This window comes from Xyrauchen texanus, chromosome 23, assembly GCF_025860055.1.
Source record: "Xyrauchen texanus isolate HMW12.3.18 chromosome 23, RBS_HiC_50CHRs, whole genome shotgun sequence".
NCBI classification, from domain to species: Eukaryota; Metazoa; Chordata; class Actinopteri; order Cypriniformes; family Catostomidae; genus Xyrauchen; species Xyrauchen texanus.
The window spans coordinates 39,141,015-39,162,058 of record NC_068298.1 but is presented as its reverse complement, the minus strand read 5'-3'; the positions used below and the strand labels follow the sequence as shown (position 1 = coordinate 39,162,058).

At 42.5% G+C, this 21,044-nt stretch overlaps 1 protein-coding gene across 2 annotated transcripts in view; it reads right to left on the bottom strand.

Annotated features, from left to right (window-relative positions):
* The window catches only part of gabra4 (gamma-aminobutyric acid type A receptor subunit alpha4), a 61,516-nt gene that overhangs the window by 31,381 nt on the left and 9,091 nt on the right, over positions 1-21,044 (bottom strand). For both annotated transcript variants that reach the window (XM_052089154.1, XM_052089153.1), the window contains 3 exons: positions 19,746-19,828; positions 7,787-7,930; positions 4,058-4,210 (listed from right to left, as the gene is read on the bottom strand). In XM_052089154.1, coding sequence (XP_051945114.1) covers positions 4,058-4,210; positions 7,787-7,930; positions 19,746-19,828 — 380 coding nt within the window. The remainder of the gene's footprint in view (positions 1-4,057; positions 4,211-7,786; positions 7,931-19,745; positions 19,829-21,044) is intronic.

Here is a 21,044-nt window from a genome sequence, read left to right as displayed (position 1 = left end):
CCGGGTCCAAGCGGACAGCTATGTTAGTAGCCATCTGAAGGTGGGTCATTGGTACACTTTTCCAGTGCAGAATGAGAGCATGCTATTCTCAGCATCTCAAGTGCCCCAGGTGAAGTTGGGAAAGAAACAGGAGGCGTGACAATGATTGTGAGGATATGAAGATGTATGCATGTGTGTTTCTGTTGTTTAGTAGCTTGTATCAGACAGGTAAGGTCATAACAAATAAGGGTGTTTAAAATTGATCATGCACATACTTTGTGTTAACAGTGATATCTCGGATTGGAAACGAACAAGCCAGCGGAAAGTTGAAGGTGGTGTAGCAGTGTGAAATTATTTATTTGGTAGACACTTTAATGAAAAAAACATTTATAAAAACAAAAAAAAAATCAGCAGAACTGCCGCTCACTGGATGTTTTTTGTTTTGGCACCATTCAGAGTAAATTCTAGAGACTGTTGTGTGTGAAAATTGAGGGGATCAGCAGTTACAGAAATACTCAAACCAACCCATCTGGCACCAACAATCTGGCAAAACACAATTTTGATGGTTGATATGAACATTTACTGAAGCTCCTGACCCATATCTATATGATTAAGCACTACACTACTGCCACATGATTGACTGATTAGATAATTGCATGAATGATTTTTGGTGTATATATATATACATACAACAGTTAGTTCCGGTCCTCGAATCTGATTTGATGACAGACGTTCCATGAGCACTGATGGTCTGACACCATCAGCACTCGGACGCTTCACTGTGGGTGTATCACTCCGCTTGTGTTCGTGCCATTCTAAACTAAAGTGTAAGTGCAGTGCAGATGTGTTCAGAACTACTGTTTTAATGTTTTTTTTACATTACATAAGTTAGCCAGCAGGTGGTGGCAAATGATAATTTTTGTGTGTAATATGAGCCAGTTAGTTGATGTGAAATGAATCCACATCAGCCATTTACATACAACAGGTCTTTGTGATCACTTACTACACTACTAAACAAACAACTTCAGCATTACAGCTCATCACAGCTGAGAGACACAACAGACTGATTAATTACACAATGCGTGCTGTTTAAAATGGCAGAGGACATTGCGGTTTCTATAGTGATCGACTCTTGTGCACCGGCTACTGTGAAATAGGTAGAAATACCCCAACTTGGACACTATTTTTCCACTGAGCAAGCTGATTTTCAGAAAGCTGACAGCATCTCTGCTTAGGAGTGGTAACAGGTGATCATACACGCTCCATCTCTCTCTCTCTCTCTCTCTCTCTCTCTCTCTCTCTCTCTCTCTCTCTCTCTCTCTCTCTCTCTCACACACACACACATATCCAACCTCATCATTGTATATATATTTACAGGGTTGGGAGGATTACTTTTAAAATGTATTCCACTACAGATTACAGAATACATGCTGTAAAATGTAATTTGTAACATATTCTGTTTGATTACTCAAGGTCAGTAACGTATTCTATATATTTTGGATTACTTCTTCAGCACTGGTAGATTTTTTCACTTGTTTTGACTATAAAAACTCTGCCAGTACAGTAAGACAAAACACACATGTTAAAAATACATTCTCTGAAAAACCTGAATATCTTATGCAGTGTTAATTCTAAAACAAGATTAATCAAACTGATCTTGTTTAAAGGATTTTTAGATTTTTTACAGGAAAACAATACAAAAATTATTATCAAGAATAAACTTTTTGCCCTAATATCAAAGGTCTTACTAGAAAAAAAGAAATTATGATCCAATGTTAATTTTCTTGATATAAAAATATGATGGTGTCTGGTAACATGTGCATGTAAAATAGATAGAAATAGCATTTTAGCTTAGCGTAAAGCTGACAATTTACACAAGGATTATTTCTATTTCTTCTGCTCCAAACATACTTCAAACGTACTTCTCTGTCTGCTCGTATGAATGTAACACATCATAAGAAAGTGTTTCACCGCTGTTCAAATACACTTTGGATCATCATTTATATGTAGAAATGTTTTCCTTCTGAAAGGACCAAATATTAAATTAAACAAATGACAATAAAATGCAAAGTAATCTCTTCAGTAATCAAAAAACTTTCTGAATATATCTGTTCTAATGACCAATTATTTAAATGTAGTGGAATACAGTTACTTATATTGCGTATTTTAAATATGTATTCCCATTACATGTATTCTGTTACTCTCCAACCCTAAATATATATATACACACACACACTTTATTCACCAGAGTGGAATTCAACTGATCACAATGTTTAGTCAGAACATTAATAACGTGTAAATGTACTATTACAATTTGAAATTTTTTTTCAGAACTTCAAAGATTTCTCTTTAAAAAAATCCTCCACGTGCAGCAATGCCAGCTTTGCAGATTCTTGTCATTCTAGGTGTCAGTTTGTCCAGATACTCAGGTGACATTTCACCACACACTTCCTGTAGCACTTGACATAGATGTGACTGTCTTTTCGGGCACTTCTCACGCACCTTACAGTCTAGCTGATCCCACAAAAGATCCATAACACTCTTTTCCAATTATCTGTTGTCCAATGTCTGTGTTTCTTTGCCAACTCTAACCTTTCGTTTTTCTGTTTCACAAGTGTCTTTTTCTTTGCAATTCTTCCCATAAGACCTGCACCACTGAGTCTTCTCTTTACTGTTGAACCAGCAAAATCAGTAAATTATTCAAAGATTTTGGCCACCAGTGTGTGTGTATATATATATATATATATATATATATATATATATATATTTGGGCTGTTGATTTAACATGTTAATAAAGTGTGATTAATTACATTAAAAATAACATGTAAAAAAAAAAATATTTGCTAAAACAAATTGTGCTAAAATACAGCTGACTGAGCACATCAGAATACAGGGATCTCAAGTCGTGTTTTTAAAAGTTTTAAACTATGTTTAACTTGACACAGGACATTGAGACGCAATCCAAACAAAATGCAACGCTCCAGAAGAACACTTCCTGTAATAGACTGACAAACTCAGTTGCAAAATAGATTGCTGTCAAATATAGGCCAATAACATGCTCATGTTACGGACATAAAACAAACAATAAGTAGACTACAAATTTTATGTATTTATATAATAAGAATTATTATTTTTATATTATAATATATAATTTTTATAATTATTTTAATGAAATTTATTTGGGGGCCTATCTTATTTATTACTGATAAATAAGATTAATTGCGATAAGTTCGGTTCATTAATTGGCACATCATGTAATTGAACAGCTTTCAGCTGAATGATAAAAAACAATGGATGGATGGATGATAAAAGATGGATGAATGGATGGATGGATGGATGGATGAATGGATGAATGGATGGATGAATTGATGCACAGATGGATGGATGGATGAATGGATTGGCAGATGATGGATGAAAAAATATATACAGATTGATGGATAGATGGATGAATCGATGCAAAGATGGATGGATGGATGGATGGATGAATGGATTGGCAGATGATGGATGAAAAAGATGGATGAATGGATGGATGGATTAATGGATGGATGAATTGATGCACAGATGGATGGATGAATGGATTGGCAGATGATGGATGAAAAAGATACACAGATTGATGGATAGATGGCTGAATCAATGCAATGATGTATGGATGGATAAAAAATATGGATTGATGAAAAAACATGGATGGATGGATGGATCCATTTATGTAATTTGTCTCAATAATTTCTGTCATTTCCACATTTTCAGAGTTTTCAGAGTTTCAACTCAATTTTGTTAATCAGTAACGCAAATTCAATGTAATCAAAAAATGCTATAAACATGTTACTACTGCAAGCTGTAACTGGCATGACTTGTATTTTACTTAAAACTTTAAGGCAGCATTTAAACTTTGTTTATATTTTAGCAGATATGATTTGTACAGTGTAGATAGATAGCATAAAACAGAAAGACAGGAAAAGAAAAATGAGAAGGAGAGAGAGAGAGAGAGACAGATGATGATTAAGATGACAGAAGAAATATCTATTTTCTCTATATTTGCATGAAAATGAAAAGTGCAGAAGATGAGAGTAGCACATACCAAAGACTGTTCTGGCGGGAACAGATTCCTTATTTATCCAGAAAGACACTTGGGAAAGGATTACGGTCATGATGCAGGGAATGTACGTCTGAATCATGAAATAGCCCATTTTCCGTTTCAAGTGGAAGTACACCGTCATCACAACATATTCACCTGAAAGAGCAGAACAAAAAGGAAGTGACTTATTATCCTGACCGCAGACACGTGAAGGCACAAGGTCAGAGTAACAGACTGTCAAAACGGCAAACTTATTTTAGCTGAATAGCAAAGTTTTTCTGGCTGTTGTTAAGCTGCGCTGGCAGATTCATTTTATTTTGAATAGAATCAGGCTTGCAGCCGAACATGAAAATAATACTCCAGTAATCAAAACAAAGCTAAAAACTCTAAACCTCTTATGTCATTCTGATCAGAACAAATTTTTTTATTTATCTTTTTACCATCTGTTTCATTGAGACACTCAATATCGTAGGGGTTAACTGATATGTTCTAAAAAAAATAAATAAGCCTATTTGAAACTATCCACAATGACCTTTAAGTTTAAGCTGATATTTGGCAAGAGTCATGAGTAAAAATAGTTTTTTTCTTTTAATCTACAGTAGACATTGATATCAAATATTCTCTGTATCCACTGATCAGGTGACTTGGATACAGACCAGGTCTCTCTCAACATATGTGTTTTTAGTAGATGGACTTATCTGTAACGTGGCCAAAGATCTTTGAAGAGCAGATTTAAGATTGCATATTTATTTGAACCCACTGGGGAGAAAAACTGGATATGAAAATGCTAACCGGGATAATATATAAAATCTTTGACGATTTTAGACTATTAAAATGTAAATACTGCCATATGAGTAATCATTTTTGGAAAGCAGTTCTTAAAGTCAACATTTTACTTCCAAAAATGTGACTTTTCTGCATTAAACAGGTTATTCATGGAGAAAAAGTGTGTGGACTTGAATTTACCCATCTGAAATTGACAGGATTGTTAAAAGAAAGTGGGCGCTACATAGCAGAATGGATATAGGTGGTTTGAGGGGAAAGTTGTTTAAGTGGTGCCACAATTTTATTACATTATGATGAAAGATTATGATTTCTTTTTTCCCTTTTTCTTAAATGCATATTTTGGGTCTTTAGTGAGCTGGAACCTCATTCCACCCCCTTTAATTGATCCATTTGGAGTTATGCCCTCACCTCTTTAGTATTCCTCAACATTTCTCTTATGAATAGTGAAACAATAAATAAATGCAGAAATTGTGGAAAAAAAATAAATAAATGGCTAATTACTAAAAGTACATAGGCATGTAAAAGTTTGGGCATCCCTGATCAAAATTTCTGAATAGCTAAACGAGCGGAAGATGGCCTGATTTCCAAAAAGCATAAGATAAAGATGACACATTTCTTTAATATTTTAAGCAATTTAACTTTTCAAAAAAAGTTTTTTAACAGTTTCAAAAAAACTAAAAAAGGAAAAGGGCCTGAAGCAAAAGTTCGAGCACCCTGCATGGACAGTACTTCGTAACAGCCCTTTTGGCAAGTATCACATCTTGTAAACGCTTTTTGTGCATTCAGTTCTTGTTTGGGGGATTTTCAACCATTCATCCTTGAAAAAGGCTTCTAGTTCTGTGATTCTTGGGCCATCTTGCGTACACTGCTCTTTTGAGGTCTATCCACAGATTGTCAATGATGTTTAGATCAGGGACTCTGAGGGCCATGGCAAAACCTTCAGCTTGTGCCGCTTGAGGTCGTCCATTCTGGATTTTGAGGTGTGTTTAGGATCATTATCCTGTAGTGGAAGCAATCCTCTTTTCATCTTCAGCTTTATTACAGATGGTGTGATGTTTGCTTCTGGAATTTGCTGGTATTAAATTTAATCCATTCTTCCTTCTACCAGTGAAATGTTCCCCTGTGCCACTGGCATCAACACAAGCCCAAAGCATGATCCTGTGCTTAACAGTTGGAGAGGTGTTCTTTTCATGAAATTCTGCACCCTTTTTTCTCCAAACATACCTTTGCTCATTGCAGCCAAAAAGTTCTATTTTAACTTCATCAGTCCATAGGACTTGTTTCCAAAAATGCATCAGGCTTGTTTAGATGTTCATTTGCAAACGTCTGAAGCTGAATTTTGTGGCGAGGACGCAGGAAAGGTTTTCTGCTCATGAATGTTATGAAGTTCATATTTGTGTAGGTGTCGCTGCTCAGTAGAACAGTGCACCACTACTCCAGAGTCTGCTAAATCTTCCTTAAGGTCTATTGCAGTCACACAGGAGTTTTGATTTGCCTTTCTAGCAATCCTACGAGCAGTTCTCTCTGAGAGACCTCAACTTGACCTCCACCGTTCCTGTTAACTGCTATTTCTTAATTACATTATGAACTGAGGAAAATTGTGCAAAACAAAAATAATACAGTTATCTTGCTTAAAATATTGAAAAGAATGTTTCATCTTTAAATGTATGCCTTTTGAAGATCAATTCACCTTCTACTCACTTAACTATTCACAGCAACAGAAATGTTGGCCAGGGGTGCCCAAACATTTGAATGCCACTCTATATAGGGTTGTTAGTGATCAGACATATGTAATAGTGTTGTAATATATTTCAGCACTTTCATAAATCAGATTTATTATTATTATTTTATATCTATATAACTTTAATATCCCAGGATATCTATTTCTTTGTTTATTACTAGACAAATGCTATTTATACACAAATGATTAATATATCATGTTGATTTTCTGATGGTGAGTTATCAATATCCCGTATGCGTGAACACATAGCCTACATATTTTACATACTGTTTGTTACTCATGGTGGTGCTGATGTTTCAACGATTGATTAATTGATATTTGACATTGCTATTGAAAAAGAAGACACATGGAAGTAAACTATAGCAAGTGTAACACCTGAACAGTATGATTTTGCTATTGTCATTTTGGTCTACCATTGAAATGATGTAAGTTGTGCATCTATTTAGACTCAATTGCCAGAGAAAATATATGTGTGTAACTTGTGTGTAGCTTATGTGTAACAGCAACATAAAAATAAGTAAATAAGAACATATATATTCTGTTCTGTATTTTGTGTGAGAAACAGACCAAAAAGCACATGTTGTCAGCCACTCTCTGTGCTTTTTAGACATATAGTTTTCTTCCTGCAGGGGGAGCTTGATGGCTCAGAAAACCAAATCCTCCATTTAAATCTCTCAGAAAGTTTTAGATATATTTTACACTGGATAGTATTTTATATTATTTTTTATTGATTTATATAAAAACTGGTAATTGTAAGGATTCATGCCTGTGAATGGAAACCCACCTCAGCACTATCTAATGAAAGCATAAATACAGTTAAAATCATCATCCAGTAATAAACAACTGTGATTGGCCCATCCTGGACAGCGCTGAGGAAAGTAGTGGGTACCACGTGGCAGCTCTGTCAACATGCTGTTTTGGTAGCCGTCCGGACCTCTAGACGATAATTTACACCTGACTCATGATGCCAGAAACTTTAATGACCATTGAAATAAAAATTTAACAAATGCCTTCAGGTGGTGCCCCCCTGGACATGGTGCCCTTGAGCATGTGCCCAGTTGCCCATATGGTTTATCTACCCATGCATTCAAGGATTAAGACAGTAAATAGGGTCAGTTTTGATTATTCATGTTGACATTAAATAATGCAAATATCTGCACCAAACAACACTGTTTTTGTGTGTAATTGTGAGTGTGTATCTGTACCTGTGATGGACTTCACAGTTTCACTGGACACTGTCTGTCCAATCAGGTCATACTGGACCAGACTAGATGACTCAGGTGGGACCTCCACTGAATGCTGAGGGCCTTTGGTCCAGGTGTAGATCATCTCAGTCATTGGGTACGCATCTGACACACAAAACAGAACCATCATAACAAGAACTTTAAATAGACGTGGACATTCATGGCAGTTTATCAGAACATGTTTGTGACATATGTGTTTCCATTGAAAGAAAAAATATACTTTTGATCTTTCTCTCAACTCTCAGACCTTCACCATGGCCAAATTACTCGAGGAAATAAACCTTTATATTAAGCTTTATTCATTATTATTCACATGCCCACCATCTTTACATTCGACACCATTACAGCTGTGACGTGTGGTGGGTGCAATTTACACCCATTGAACATAGTCATTCCATATTTATTTATGCACTACAAATGATGGATGTCAATAACTTGTAATACGCTTCCCTCATCCAGTTCCAGACCCTGATGTTTTCTTATGTTGTACACAATAGTGATTTTCCTATTTAAATCATGGTTAGGTTAAGGATTTGGGTGAGGGGTTTAACTTTTGAATTTTTTTTAATAACATTCTGTAGTTTGTTGGTTCATTTAGTTTTTCACTCTGGGAGTAAAAGTTGTGCATTCTTGTATGAGCCAACACGCAATATTTCTGCAGTGGAAGTGATGATAGAAATGACATTTTTATTTGATCTTTTTACATTTTTGAAATAAAATGGCCAATTCCTTTGTCTTGCTAAGGCTAATTTCAAAGCTAACATTTTATGTATCCTAAATACAATGAAATAATATGTTCACACTATTAGCATAATTTGGAAAAATTACAGATTGATTTGGAATGACGCCCAATAAAAATATTCTGCTCAAAAGTGATACTTTGAATTTTTATTGTTTTCTTTAAACCTCACTTGTCTCATATTTCATCTCAAGCATACTCTTCACTGACACTTTTGGCTGACTTGTGTTATGCTTGAGTAACGAAGCAGACGAACACAAGACTATGGAGGTACAAGCGTGACAAAAGTGAAAACTAAGGAATACCAAAAGTGACAAAATCACAAACAAAGGGCAACAGAGGGACAAGACAGGGTAACCGTTACAACTTGATTATACACTAACTATTAAAAAACTTTATAAGGAGCAACATTGTTTGGTGAAGTGGACACCTCGATCGTAATTTTTGAAAATTTGATAGGAATAATTTTTACAGAATAAATATTCAAATGGTTTATGTTTATTTCACTCTTTGTTTAGATGATCATAGTTTTAACATATTATAATTTGTATTTTTATAATGGATTTTTATAGTTTAATATTGAAAGTCTGGGTCTGGGACAAGGCTGAAACAGTCAAATCTGTTCATAAAAGACATTTGAAAAGTACCATAAGTAAATCTCCAAGTTTCAGTTTTAATGGGACATTCATAAAAAACAAACAAACAAACAAAAACAAAAAAAAATCCCCAGGACATGTCATTGCCCAAAGTTGATAAAACACCTATACATGTCTCTGCATATACTGTAGACATCGCGATCAGGTTTGAATGACCAGTGTTTCTCCGCATAGCTGCCAATCCCTTATGCAGCGTGGGCCAATCACAAATGTGTGCCAAAGACCTAATGAGATGTTCCCTTATGAAGAATCACACATATTGCATTTATGGAGGAGATATCCATACATCAAACAGAAACACACTCTGAGCAGAAACTGACTGCACATCCATGAGCCTGTCTGCACGATCCCTCCGCTCCTGTCCTCCTTTGAGAACATCATCACCATCTCTTCCTCCCTCCCTCCCTCCCTCCCTCTCTCTCTCTCTCTCTCTGGCTTTCTTAATTCTCTTTCTCTCTCTCTCTCTCTCTCTCTCTCTCTCTCTCTCTATATATATATATATATATATATATATATATATATATATATATATCCTCCATGCCGTCTCTGTTTCTGATCCCCCACACTCTGGAAGGGTTTCTAAGACACCCACTAACAGCCCCATAGAGACGTAGAGAGAATAAGAGAGGGAGACTCTAAGAAGCAGGTTTTCTGCAAATGATCCAAAAGTCAAGCTGGGCATGATGGAATTATTCAGGTGAACTTGATTAAAAACCAAGAGGGAGAAAGAGACATTTTAGTAAAGCAAGACTGCTCTAACTGAGCTGACTCACTGCCTACAAAGGCAGCATCCTTACTGTACCTCCTAAGTGACCGATTTGGGATTCTCTATAAAGGCAGACACTCAGCACAGCAGTCAGCACAACAGACTCGACTCACAATTCCTTAAATTCCTTAGAGTTTGACATTAGCATGTTGCTAAGCTAAAACATTGATACTCTAAAAAGCATAGAAACACATTAAATACAAATATTGGGTAAAATAAGCTCCTTTCCTGTGCACCTCGTGAGAGAAGCGCTATATGGTGCAGAGTTGCAAGAGGGTTCCAAATGTTTTGTAAATGAATAACATTTTTGTATTTATTTTTCACCATGATGGATACATCCTGTCTTAAAAATTGTCTAAAAACAGGTATATTTGAAGGCATAGCTATTCTGCCAAGGTTGGAGCGGTCTACATGTCAGAAGATCACTTATGATGCCTTAAAATACTGCTTCCATATGCAGCTGGCTAGGTTCTTGAAAACCGCAAATGATTATAAACTAGATCTTTTCATTTTCTGAATAAAACATGAGTGGTGTTTTCCATTGCAGAAGTTGCCGACACAGCTCTAAGGTGTTGTGGATGGTTGCCAGTGTGTTGCTATGCAGTTAATAAGGTGTTTTGAATATTTTAATGTTTCAGAATTTCTTTATCAGTAATTATATTAAAGGTGCATTTTTTTCCCTCATTAAGAAGTTGAACCCCAAAAAGAAATTAATAGTCATTTTGAAACATATGTATAAAATCCTGACCACTCACATGAGATAAAGACTTCAGTAATCAGGATCAGTAACCTTATAAAATTCTGTTTTATTCTAAATAGGGCGGGGGCGCCCTCACGAGGGCTGCCATTTTAGAATCACATAACTAGCTGAATACTACTCCCTTAATCTCAGAAACTGCCCTGTTATTGGACACTGTCACTCATGGATTAAATTAATCATGACTCACTGTGAATAGTACATTTCTACAATGGCCTCATAACTGAAAATATACTCATAACATGACTCTGCCATTCAAGCCTCCCACAGCTGTGCTCATGGTAGTCCGGAAGCAGAGGAGAAGAAGGGCTCCTGCTCCCCAAGCACTATCCATGCTCATGGCCACAGAGGTCGTTCCCCAGTCGCTGCCAGTGCTCACGGCCACGGAGTTTGTTCCCCAGTCGCTGCCAGTGCTCACAGCCACGTAGGTTGTTCCCCAGTTGCTGCCAGTGCTCACAGCCACATAGGTTGTTCCCCAATTTCTGCCAGTGCTCACTGCCACTGAGGTTGTTCCCCAGTTGCTGCCAGTGCTCACGGCCACGGAGGTTGTTCCCCAGTCGCTGCCAGTGCTCACAGCCACGTAGGTTGTTCCCCAGTTGCTGCCAGTGCTCACTGCCACTGAGGTTGTTCCCCAGTTGCTGCCAGTGCTCACGGCCACGGAGGTTGTTCCCCAGTCGCTGCCAGTGCTCATGGCCACGGAGGTTGTTCCCCAGTCGCTGCTAGTGCTCACGGCCACGGAGGTTGTTCCCCAGTCACTGCCAGTGCTCACAGCCACGTAGGTTGTTCCCCAGTTGCTGCCAGTGCTCACAGCCACATAGGTTGTTCCCCAATTGCTGCCAGTGCTCACTGCCACTGAGGTTGTTCCCCAGTTGCTGCCAGTGCTCACGGCCACGGAGGTTGTTCCCCAGTCGCTGCCAGTGCTCACAGCCATGTAGGTTGTTCCCCAGTTGCTGCCAGTGCTCACTGCCACTGAGGTTGTTCCCCAGTTGCTGCCAGTGCTCACGGCCACGGAGGTTGTTCCCCAGTCGCTGCCAGTGCTCATGGCCACGGAGGTTGTTCCCCAGTCGCTGCTAGTGCTCACGGCCACGGAGGTTGTTCCCCAGTCGCTGCCAGTGCTCACGGCCACGGAGGTTGTTCCCCAGTCGCTGCCAGTGCTCACGGCCACGGAGGTTGTTCCCCAGTCACTGCCAGTGCTCACGGCCACGGAGGTTGTTCCCCAGTCGCTGCCAGTGCTCACGGCCACGGAGGTTGTTCCCCAGTCGCTGCCAGTGCTCACGGCCATGGAGGTTGTTCCCCAGTTGCTGCCAGTGCTCACGGCCACGGAGGTTGTTCCCCAGTCGCTGCCAGTGCTCACGGCCACAGAGGTTGTTCCCCTGTCGCTGCCAGCGCTCACGGCCACGGAGGTTGTTCCCCAGTCACTGCCAGTGCTCATGGCCACTGAAGTTGTTCCCCAGTTGCAGCCAGCTCCATTCCCTCATTAGCCCTCGTATGTGTATAAGTACCCTCTAGTTTTGTTCCCTCTTTTTCAGTTCTTGTTTGTTATTTGAGTTCACGTTTGTTTCATCATCTTCGTTAAAAGCCTGCAATTAGATCCAACATCTCCCGTCTCATCTCTGCAACTACTCCTTACAAATTCTCACAATGTGAAACGTCTAGGTTACGTATGCAAATACGGGAGTTCATTCAAGATTTTTCTGAGGAGCCGGAAATAGTCCGGCAACAACAGTGGCTCGGCTCAGCGACGTGGCAGGGGAGACACAACGTCTCGTTCCCTCCATCGGGGAACAGAGGTTACATACGTAACCTAGACGTTCCCCTTCTGTCGCTCTCTCCATGTTGTGTCAGAGAAGCGACACTAGGGGTCCACTTATAAAAGTGCCATGCGCTGAGCCGTGTACGTGAACTGCTGATACAGGAGCGAGGTATTCTTACGTGCAGGACGACCAACTGTATCAGGCTGCACGTACCCTTCCCCAATGCCCCATTTAAGCCATCAGGATTCCTTATCATTACCCTGGAAGGGGGAACAAGGTGCTGGCCGCCAACCTGGGAACGGGCCAAGCCTGGCCGGGCCTCTTTTCTCTCTATGTTTCTTGCATAGAGCGACTAAGGCCGGGGCCCTTACACGCATTGAGGGAAGGGGGTCTTAGCCCTTATTCAGGGCGGAGAAGACCCTGCGGAGGCCACGCCTACCCGAGAGGGGAGGCAAGTTTAAGTGGCAAAACCATCAGAGGCCTGACTTAGGGTCTATGTGGAAAAGTTGGTGCGGTGGTGGATCCAGCCTCATAGAGGGGGGAACATACAGCACGGCAACCGAGGCAGCCGTGACTGCCTAAGGGAAACACGGGAGTCCGCTCGCCAGAGGGGACAGAACCGTGGTGTTTCACACAGGGGGAGTCCGAAGGAGGCCTTACCTGTGGAGCACCTATACCAGTACAGGGTAGCTTGCGGTACCCTGTACTGGTATAAATGTATAGGTGCTCCTATAAGGTAGCTTGTGGTACCCGCAGTGGCTTGGGTCGGCGAGTTCCTCCGCTGAACTGCGACCCATGAGGGCTAGGGAGGAATCAACCAGTGTCCCAAACCTGGGATCTCCTGGGAATGAAGGCGCACTGTTTCCCCTGGTTAGGGGGAAGGGGGCTAGGTGCAAGCAATTCACCCGGTCAGATCGTGGGCGTGCTACCGAGTTCTACGGGCTTGGTACCTGAGAAAACACGGGACGATACTGACTCAACTCGGAGATTGTAGAATCTCGCAAAAGTGTTAGGTGTTGCCCAGCCCGCTGCTCTACAAATGTCTGCTAGGGCAGTGCCCCTAGCCAGTGCCCATGAGGACACAACACTCCTGGTGGAGTGGGGTGGGCCAGTAAGGGGCTACCAGAATGACTTGCTCCTCGTCCTCCCTGACCTTGCATAGCACCTGTGCAAGAAGGCTCACTGGGGGAAATGCGTACTTGCGCAGCCCCGCAGGCCAGCTGTGTGCCAACGCGTCTGCCCTGAGGGGAGCCTCTTTCCGGGCATACCAGAGCGGGCAGTGGGAGGTTTCTTGGGAGGCAAACAGGTCTACCTGAGCCTTGCCGAACCTGTCCCAAATCAGCTGGACCGACTGGGGGTGGAGCCTCCACTCTCCGCCAGGCAAGCCTTGTCTTGACAGCGCGTCCGCTATCACATTGAGGTTGCCGGGGATGTTAGTGGCGCGCAGTGACTTGAGTCGCTGCTGACTCCAAAGGAGGAGACGACGGGCGAGCTGTGACATGTGGAGGGAGCGTACTCTGCCTTGGCGGTTTATGTAGGCTACGACCGTGGTGCTATCTGTCCTGACTAGGACGTGTTTGTTCCGAATTAATGGGAGAAACTTCTGCAGGGCCAGAAAAACAGCCAGCAGCTCTAGGCAGTTGATGTGCCAGCGCAGCGGGCCTCGGTTCCACCGGCCTGCAGCTGCGCGCCCGTTGCACACGGCGCCCCAACCCAATTTGGAGGCGTCGGTTGTGACCAGAACGCGTTGGGACACCTGCTGGTACTCTTGCCCTTAGAAAGCAGAGGTCTGTCCAGGGTTTGAAGGTTTGGCGGCAGGCATAGGTAACTTTTACGTTGTGCGTGCCACGGCGCCATGCTCGTCTCGGGACTCGAGTCCGGAGCCAGTGCTGAAGTGGTCTCATATGCATCAACCCCAGAGGCGCGGCCTGGCTTGAAGGAAGCGAGGCATTTCAGCACTGACTGAGCACGCTCGTTGGAGAGACGTGCTGTCATTGAGACTGAGTCTAACTCCAGACCGAGAAAAGAGATGCTTTGGACCGGGGAGAGCTTGCTCTTTTCCCAGTTGACCTGAAGCCCCAAACGGCTGAGGTGGCTGAGCACCTGGTCTCTGTGTGCGCCATAGTAACTCTCGGGGAGTGGGCCAGTATGAGCCAGTCGTCGAGGTAATTGAGTATGCGTATGCCGGCTTCTCGGAGCGGGGCAAGAGCTGCCTCTGCGACTTTCGTGAAGACGCGAGGGGACAGAGAAAGGCCGAAGGGGAGGACTTTGTACTGATATGCCTGGCCGTCGAACACGAACCATAGGAAGGGTCGATGTTGAGGGCGAATTGAGACGTGGAAGTACGCGTCCTTCAGGTCTACCGCTGCGAACCAATCTAGATGCCGGACGCCAGATAGAATTTGTTTCTGGGTGAGCATTTTGAACGGGAGTTTGGACAAGGTCCGATTGAAAACTCGCAGTTCCAAGATCGGTCGTAAGCCACCGCCTTTCTTGGTTACAACGAAGTAAGGGCTGTAGAAACCCTTCTTCGTTTCGGTTGGAGGGACAGGCTCTATCGCGTCCTTTAATAGAAGGGAGGCGATTTCTTCGCGCAGGGAATGGGCATGTTGGCCGTGTACTGTGGAAAAATGTACGCCCACGAAGGGGGGCGGAGACCTGGCAAACTTAATTGCGTAACTGAGTCGAATGGTCCGGTGCAGCCAGCGTGACGGGTTGGGCAGTGAAAGCCACGCCTCTAAACTCCATGCTAGGGGCACCAAGGGGACGAGGTTTTTGGACGTACCCGGCGGGGCTTCGCAGCGGTGCGGAACAGGTAACGCGGCGTCGGGAGGCAACGTGGCGTCCCGAGGCTCTGGTGCTGAGAATAAACTTCTCGAAAGCACTTACCTTGCGCCGCGCATCCGGCAGGGGGCGGGTTCATGACTGAGGAGGAGGTCTGATGCTGGCGTCCTCTGGACTCGTCTGAACCGGCCGGCCAGGGAACAATCGTGGGGCTGAAGGTGGGGACACTGCGTCCATGGAGCCGGGACTGTTGAGGCGTGAAAGCAGAGTGCCGTGAGAACGGCATTTGCGGGCCAGGTGACCCCAGAGACAACAAGGAAATAGCTCTATAGAGTGTAAAGAATTTAACAAAAAATTCTCCTCCCGGCCCTCCACCGGGGAACGGAGTGGTCTTACCAGCTCCGGAGCTAACATCTCGGTCTCTGGGTCTGTCATCTCAGGAGCGCCTGGGAGCCTTCTGGGCCCTCAAGGGGGTCCGTGAGACGATGGGCATCCAACTTCTGCGGAGAGCTCAACGCTGGGGCTGAGAGCTGGGCCCACTCACTTGTTAGTTGAGGCAGAGCACCACTTTCTTTCTTTCTTGAAAGCCGCAGGAGGACGCCCTCGGCGAGCAGACAGGGCATGGCCCCTGACGGCAGGTTTGCGGCAGGGCAGGATGCTTTTTTTTGCTTGAAAATAGCCTTCGTCTGTTTCTTCACCACTGAGGACTGCTGGGTGAAGTCGTCAAGTGGTGTTGCCGAATGGACGGAGCTGGGAGACGGGGGCGTTTGAGAAAGCGTGCTTTGTCTGCCTCCCGTACTGCCTGTCCATCGTTGCGTTTCTGGACCATGGAGTGGCCATCGCCTGTTTGAGTGCAGTTCCTGCAGCGCGTCAAGAACAGGACCACACAAGTGCAGATTTTGCACATGCTCGCGGAACCAATTAAGCCCGGGGAAGCATAGCGGACCTTCTTGCGTCAGGCTCAGACTGGGCGGAGACCCAAGGGTGGCGGCCCTGGCAAGTTAACCACATCCGACGCTGCTGTTACACTCTCCGATGCAGCGGTGATGTCATCATCCAATGCCGGAGAACTCGAGGGACCGGACGGTAGGCTGTTAAGCGGACCGCACTAATCCCGAGCTCGAGGGAAGCAGGCAAGCGTGCCGGGGAGGCGGGAGGTTTTCGAGGGGTTTTACCCGGCGAAAGCGTCTTGTTATTCTCCCCAGATCGTTCTCCATCGCCCGCGGCGCCTGACTCAATCCCGTAGGAAGGAGGCGAGGCACGGGGGGGCGGCTGAAATGGCTCTCTCTCACTACAAGAGACAGTAGAGATCGCAACGCTGCCGCGGTTATGTTCTCACACTGAAAACATAACCCATTGGAGAGAATGCTCATCCCGAGCTCGGACGGAAACAAGCAAGCGTGCCGGGGAGACGGGGGGTTTCAAAGGGGTTCACCCGGCGAAACGGAGCCCGTCACTGTACCCAGATCGCTTTCATCGCCCGCGGCACCTGCCTCAATCCCGTAGGAAGGAGGCGAGGCGCGGGGGGGCAGCTGAAGCGGCTTTTTCTCACTACAAGAAAAAGCCTACGACCGCAATGCTGTCATGGCTATGTTCTCGTACTGAAAACATAGACCATTCATAAAAACGCTGCCTGCGTGTGATCGCAATCCAGGAATGCAAGGCAGTTTTTATGGCCGTCAGAGGTGGGGAGAATCAACGCATCCAGAAACTACACAGAGGCGGAAAATCGTCTTTAAAAAGGTCTGAGAAGGACGTTCAACGCTGCTGTGTTTTGCTCTTTTAGAGCGAAATTCACTCTTTTAGAATAACTCTTTCGAGTTGTCTGCGCTGTCGAAGCGCCCAGGGGCAAGAACACACAGCCGTGCACGAATGAGAAAGCCGCTGTTATGCACCGTGTGTAACTCGCAGCAGACTGCATGCACGACCATCGGCTCCGAAGAAATTTTCTGAATGAACTCTCGTATTTGCGCCGCTAAAATACCCGTATGTCCGGGGGTGGGACATGCAAATACTGGGTGCCAACTCTCATTGGCCTTTTTTCATAGTTCAGAGGTGAATATCGGCGCTCAAGAGAGACCCCTAGTGTCGCTTCTCTGACACAACGTGGAGAGAGCGACAGAAGGGGAACAGATATTTAAATGAATCATAGTACTACTAACTTTTTCTTTTGCTGATTTTAATTTATAAATGATAATTAATAAACTGATAAATTGTATAACATCTTTTTTTCATATAAAACAATGGGGCAAGTAAATGTTAGAATTCCAAACATGTTAGAGCAATGCAATATAGGGGTTAAAATGTCTTAAAGTGTCCTAAAAATACAGCAATGTTACAATGCAAATAACATATGATCCTAAATATTGGCTTAATTTTCATAATTCAAAAAAGTTTTTATTTTATCCATTTATATTCATTTGGGGTTAAATATGACCATAACATTGTTTTTACAGGTTTTGTGAGAATCATCAACTTGTTAGGACAAAATATGCCACCTCCAAGTCTCTACGTGAAGTCTAGAAATGGCTTGGGTTCCTCCTTCAATGTAAGTCTGTGAGATGTTTTTCCACATTATTTCATCCTCCAGGTAAGAGTCTTGAATCTGATCGCTTCACAATTTGAGCTATCATTCATGTCCGTAAAACAAATTTTGGCTGGGGTATAATGCAGGGTTAGGGGTTTGTTAGCATTCCTAGACTAAAGTATAAGCAATAGTAATAGTGATGCCTGAGCAAATATCACAAAAAAATTAACAAAGGAGAAAGAGATCAACAGAGCTAAGAAACTGTGCCAGAACACAAAGGAAAGAGGGTAAAATGAAAACTAGAGCTGTTATAGGTCTGAGCTGTCCCGGGGCAGAAGGGAAAACTGTGGTGACCTTCTCTTCTCTACAGGGGATGAACAGCGCTCTGTCTAGATCCTTCCCCCTCAGGACAAGAGAGAGGGCAAGTAAGAAGACAATGAAGATAGAGAGACACAGAGAGAGTGATCCGTCAGCACATTAACACACCCACCGTTAAAATACCACAACATTGTGAACGTCCTTCATCACAATGTCACAATCTACCAGCAGGAGCTTTCTGGACTGATTATATCTTCAGATCGCCCATCAGCCTCCATAAAAGAGCCCTCCCCACCGGCCGCATACTCCCATGTGAGATTAGACCCTCTTTTCTGTCTTTTCCTGTACTTTCTTTTTGTGATTTCAATTTAATTTTTGCTGACCAATTGTCGTGAACGATGCTGCTGATATGGAGATTCTTTGTTCAGTTTTTAAAATATGAACCAACTCTGTATTTACATACTCTGAGGGAAATGTAATCTCTCCTCATGGCAAGTAGTTGTTTCTGAGATCTCTATAGGTACTGTGGTGATCATTACACTTTCTTTCTAGAGATAAAAAATTTATGTTATGAATTCGACATTGCGTGTGCCAACATATATGAAAAAATAAACAAGTGAATATTTGCAATAGGTGTAAATAGCACCTGCCACATGTGCGACTATCTGCACTTTAATTGTCTGGTGGAAACACTGATATTAAAGCCACCATTGATATTAGTTCCAAACGAAAACCACAGCAGAATAAACTTTTGCGTGATGCTGAGCAACACACAGATTGGCAGCTAATCTGGAATGCCACGAACACCAACAAGCAGACTGATGCAAACATGAAGCGCCCCAGTGCTATTATACTAAATATCAGCACTCCTGGAACACTGCGTATCCAATGAGATTACAGGACCACCGATAACTGGTGGATACAATATTTTTTGGTAACACTTTACAAAAAGGTTCAATTCGTTAGCATTAGTTATTGCATTAGGTATAAATAACTTACAATAAACAATATATTTTTTTAACAACATTTATAAATCTTTGTCAATGTTAATTAATAAAAAAAACAATTGTTTATGGTTAATTCATGTTAGTTCATAGTGCATTTACTAATGTTAACAAATACATTTTCTTTATTTTAATGATGTATTAATATATGTTGAAATTAACATGAACAAATATCATTAAATGCTTTAAAAATATTGTTCATTGTTAGTTTATGCTAACTAATGTTGTGAACTACTGTTAACAAATGAACCTCATTGTAAGTGTTACCATTATTTTAAATAAGTTCACAACTTCACAAGTTATGCTTAATTGGCCTCTGTTCCTTCAAAACTCAAACCATAAAATCCCCGGAAAACTCAAAAATCTATTCTGTTTACTGTATGAGTTGTTTAGTCATCCGACAATAAGGAGGAGACAAATCCTTTTTAAAAGCAAGAATTATTTCAGTCATATTCATGAGGCGTTCAAGTAATGTTCTTTACTTCACTTCAATACACTGTCATTTTCCAGACTTTCCTTGCTCTAATATAAGGCCTCAAATCATTCTAAGTTTTGGCAGGTGAAACATGGTTAAGGCTCTTAAGAATAAGCATAGATAAAAAAAATAATCCTCACAGCTGCCGAACTTAAGCGGGCAGGAGTGGCCATCCATCGGAAAATTGACGAGTTTCATTGGGCATTCAGCACTTATCGTCAGCCTGTGGAAAAAACACACAAAAATGGTTTAACATGGTGAGGACTTGATGTCCGCCAATAATCACTGTGACTTTGCCAAGTACGACATAGTCTTGGATCAGCAGCTTTTACTGGTCCTATAACAGAATTCAATGTTTCTGTACAAGAAAAATGGTCCAAACCCGGTCCCAACCCCTGACACGGACAATAGTTTACCCCTAACAGTTAAAAAGAATGGTGAATAAGACCATAACCCTTACCCCCTAACCCTTAACCCTAACCCATAATCTAACCCAGAAATCCATTTGGTTGACAGGAATGTTGTTCCAGGAACGTCCCCTACCAAGGACAACATGCTCCTGGATCAACCTGCTTGTTTTAACTGGAAATAAATTAATATGAATCAATTTGATGTTGTAGTTAGGGTCAATGTTGGGGTAGGGGCTTAGAAACATTCTGATCAACCAATAATTTCCCTCTGATTTTATTGAAAGTTTAATAATAGGGTCTAGGTGTTCATATTCGGTCGGTTAGCTTCGGCAGTTAGCACCTGCTGGTAGATGCTGTAATTACACTATGATTCTGTCAAAATAATTATGTGTATTCTGACAATCAAATATGGCAACAAGCAAGTCTTGAAAATCCAGGGATGCGTGCATCAGCTTAGCAACTGACATTGAGATAAATGGGAATGCTAATGGATAGATCTTCTTGTAGACCTGCTTGGTCTGATAACCTTCATTTTAACCAATCATTTTAGGGGTGGGGATGATTTGGGTTGGGGATAGGGTTAGGTCTATGCATTTTGGTCAGGAATGTTGCTCTAGAACCAGCAATATATGTAGGGCAATTATGTTCACCCACCATCAAATAGCCTGCCATAGTAGCAGAGCCGGCCCATCCTAGGGCCCCTACATTTCTGCGGGGGCCTTGCAAAACATAGCTCCTGACCATGTCTTGAATATGTTGAGAAAGGTAAATAACTTTTATTTTTAAATCCTCTGTAGCTTCAAGTAGTTAACAGCATAAGCGTTGCGACAACGCGAGCAGACCACATAATTTACCATACAAATCACATTGGTGATCATCCTACCCCTAAATATTGGAGAGAGATTTTACATAGCATTTGGCCCAAGAGTTGGGGGGGGGGTTGTGTTCGCTGTCCTTTCCGCCGTCGTTTTGTGGTCCGTTCTGCATAACGCAGCGGTTCATTTTTGTTTATCGCGACCCATTTTTGTT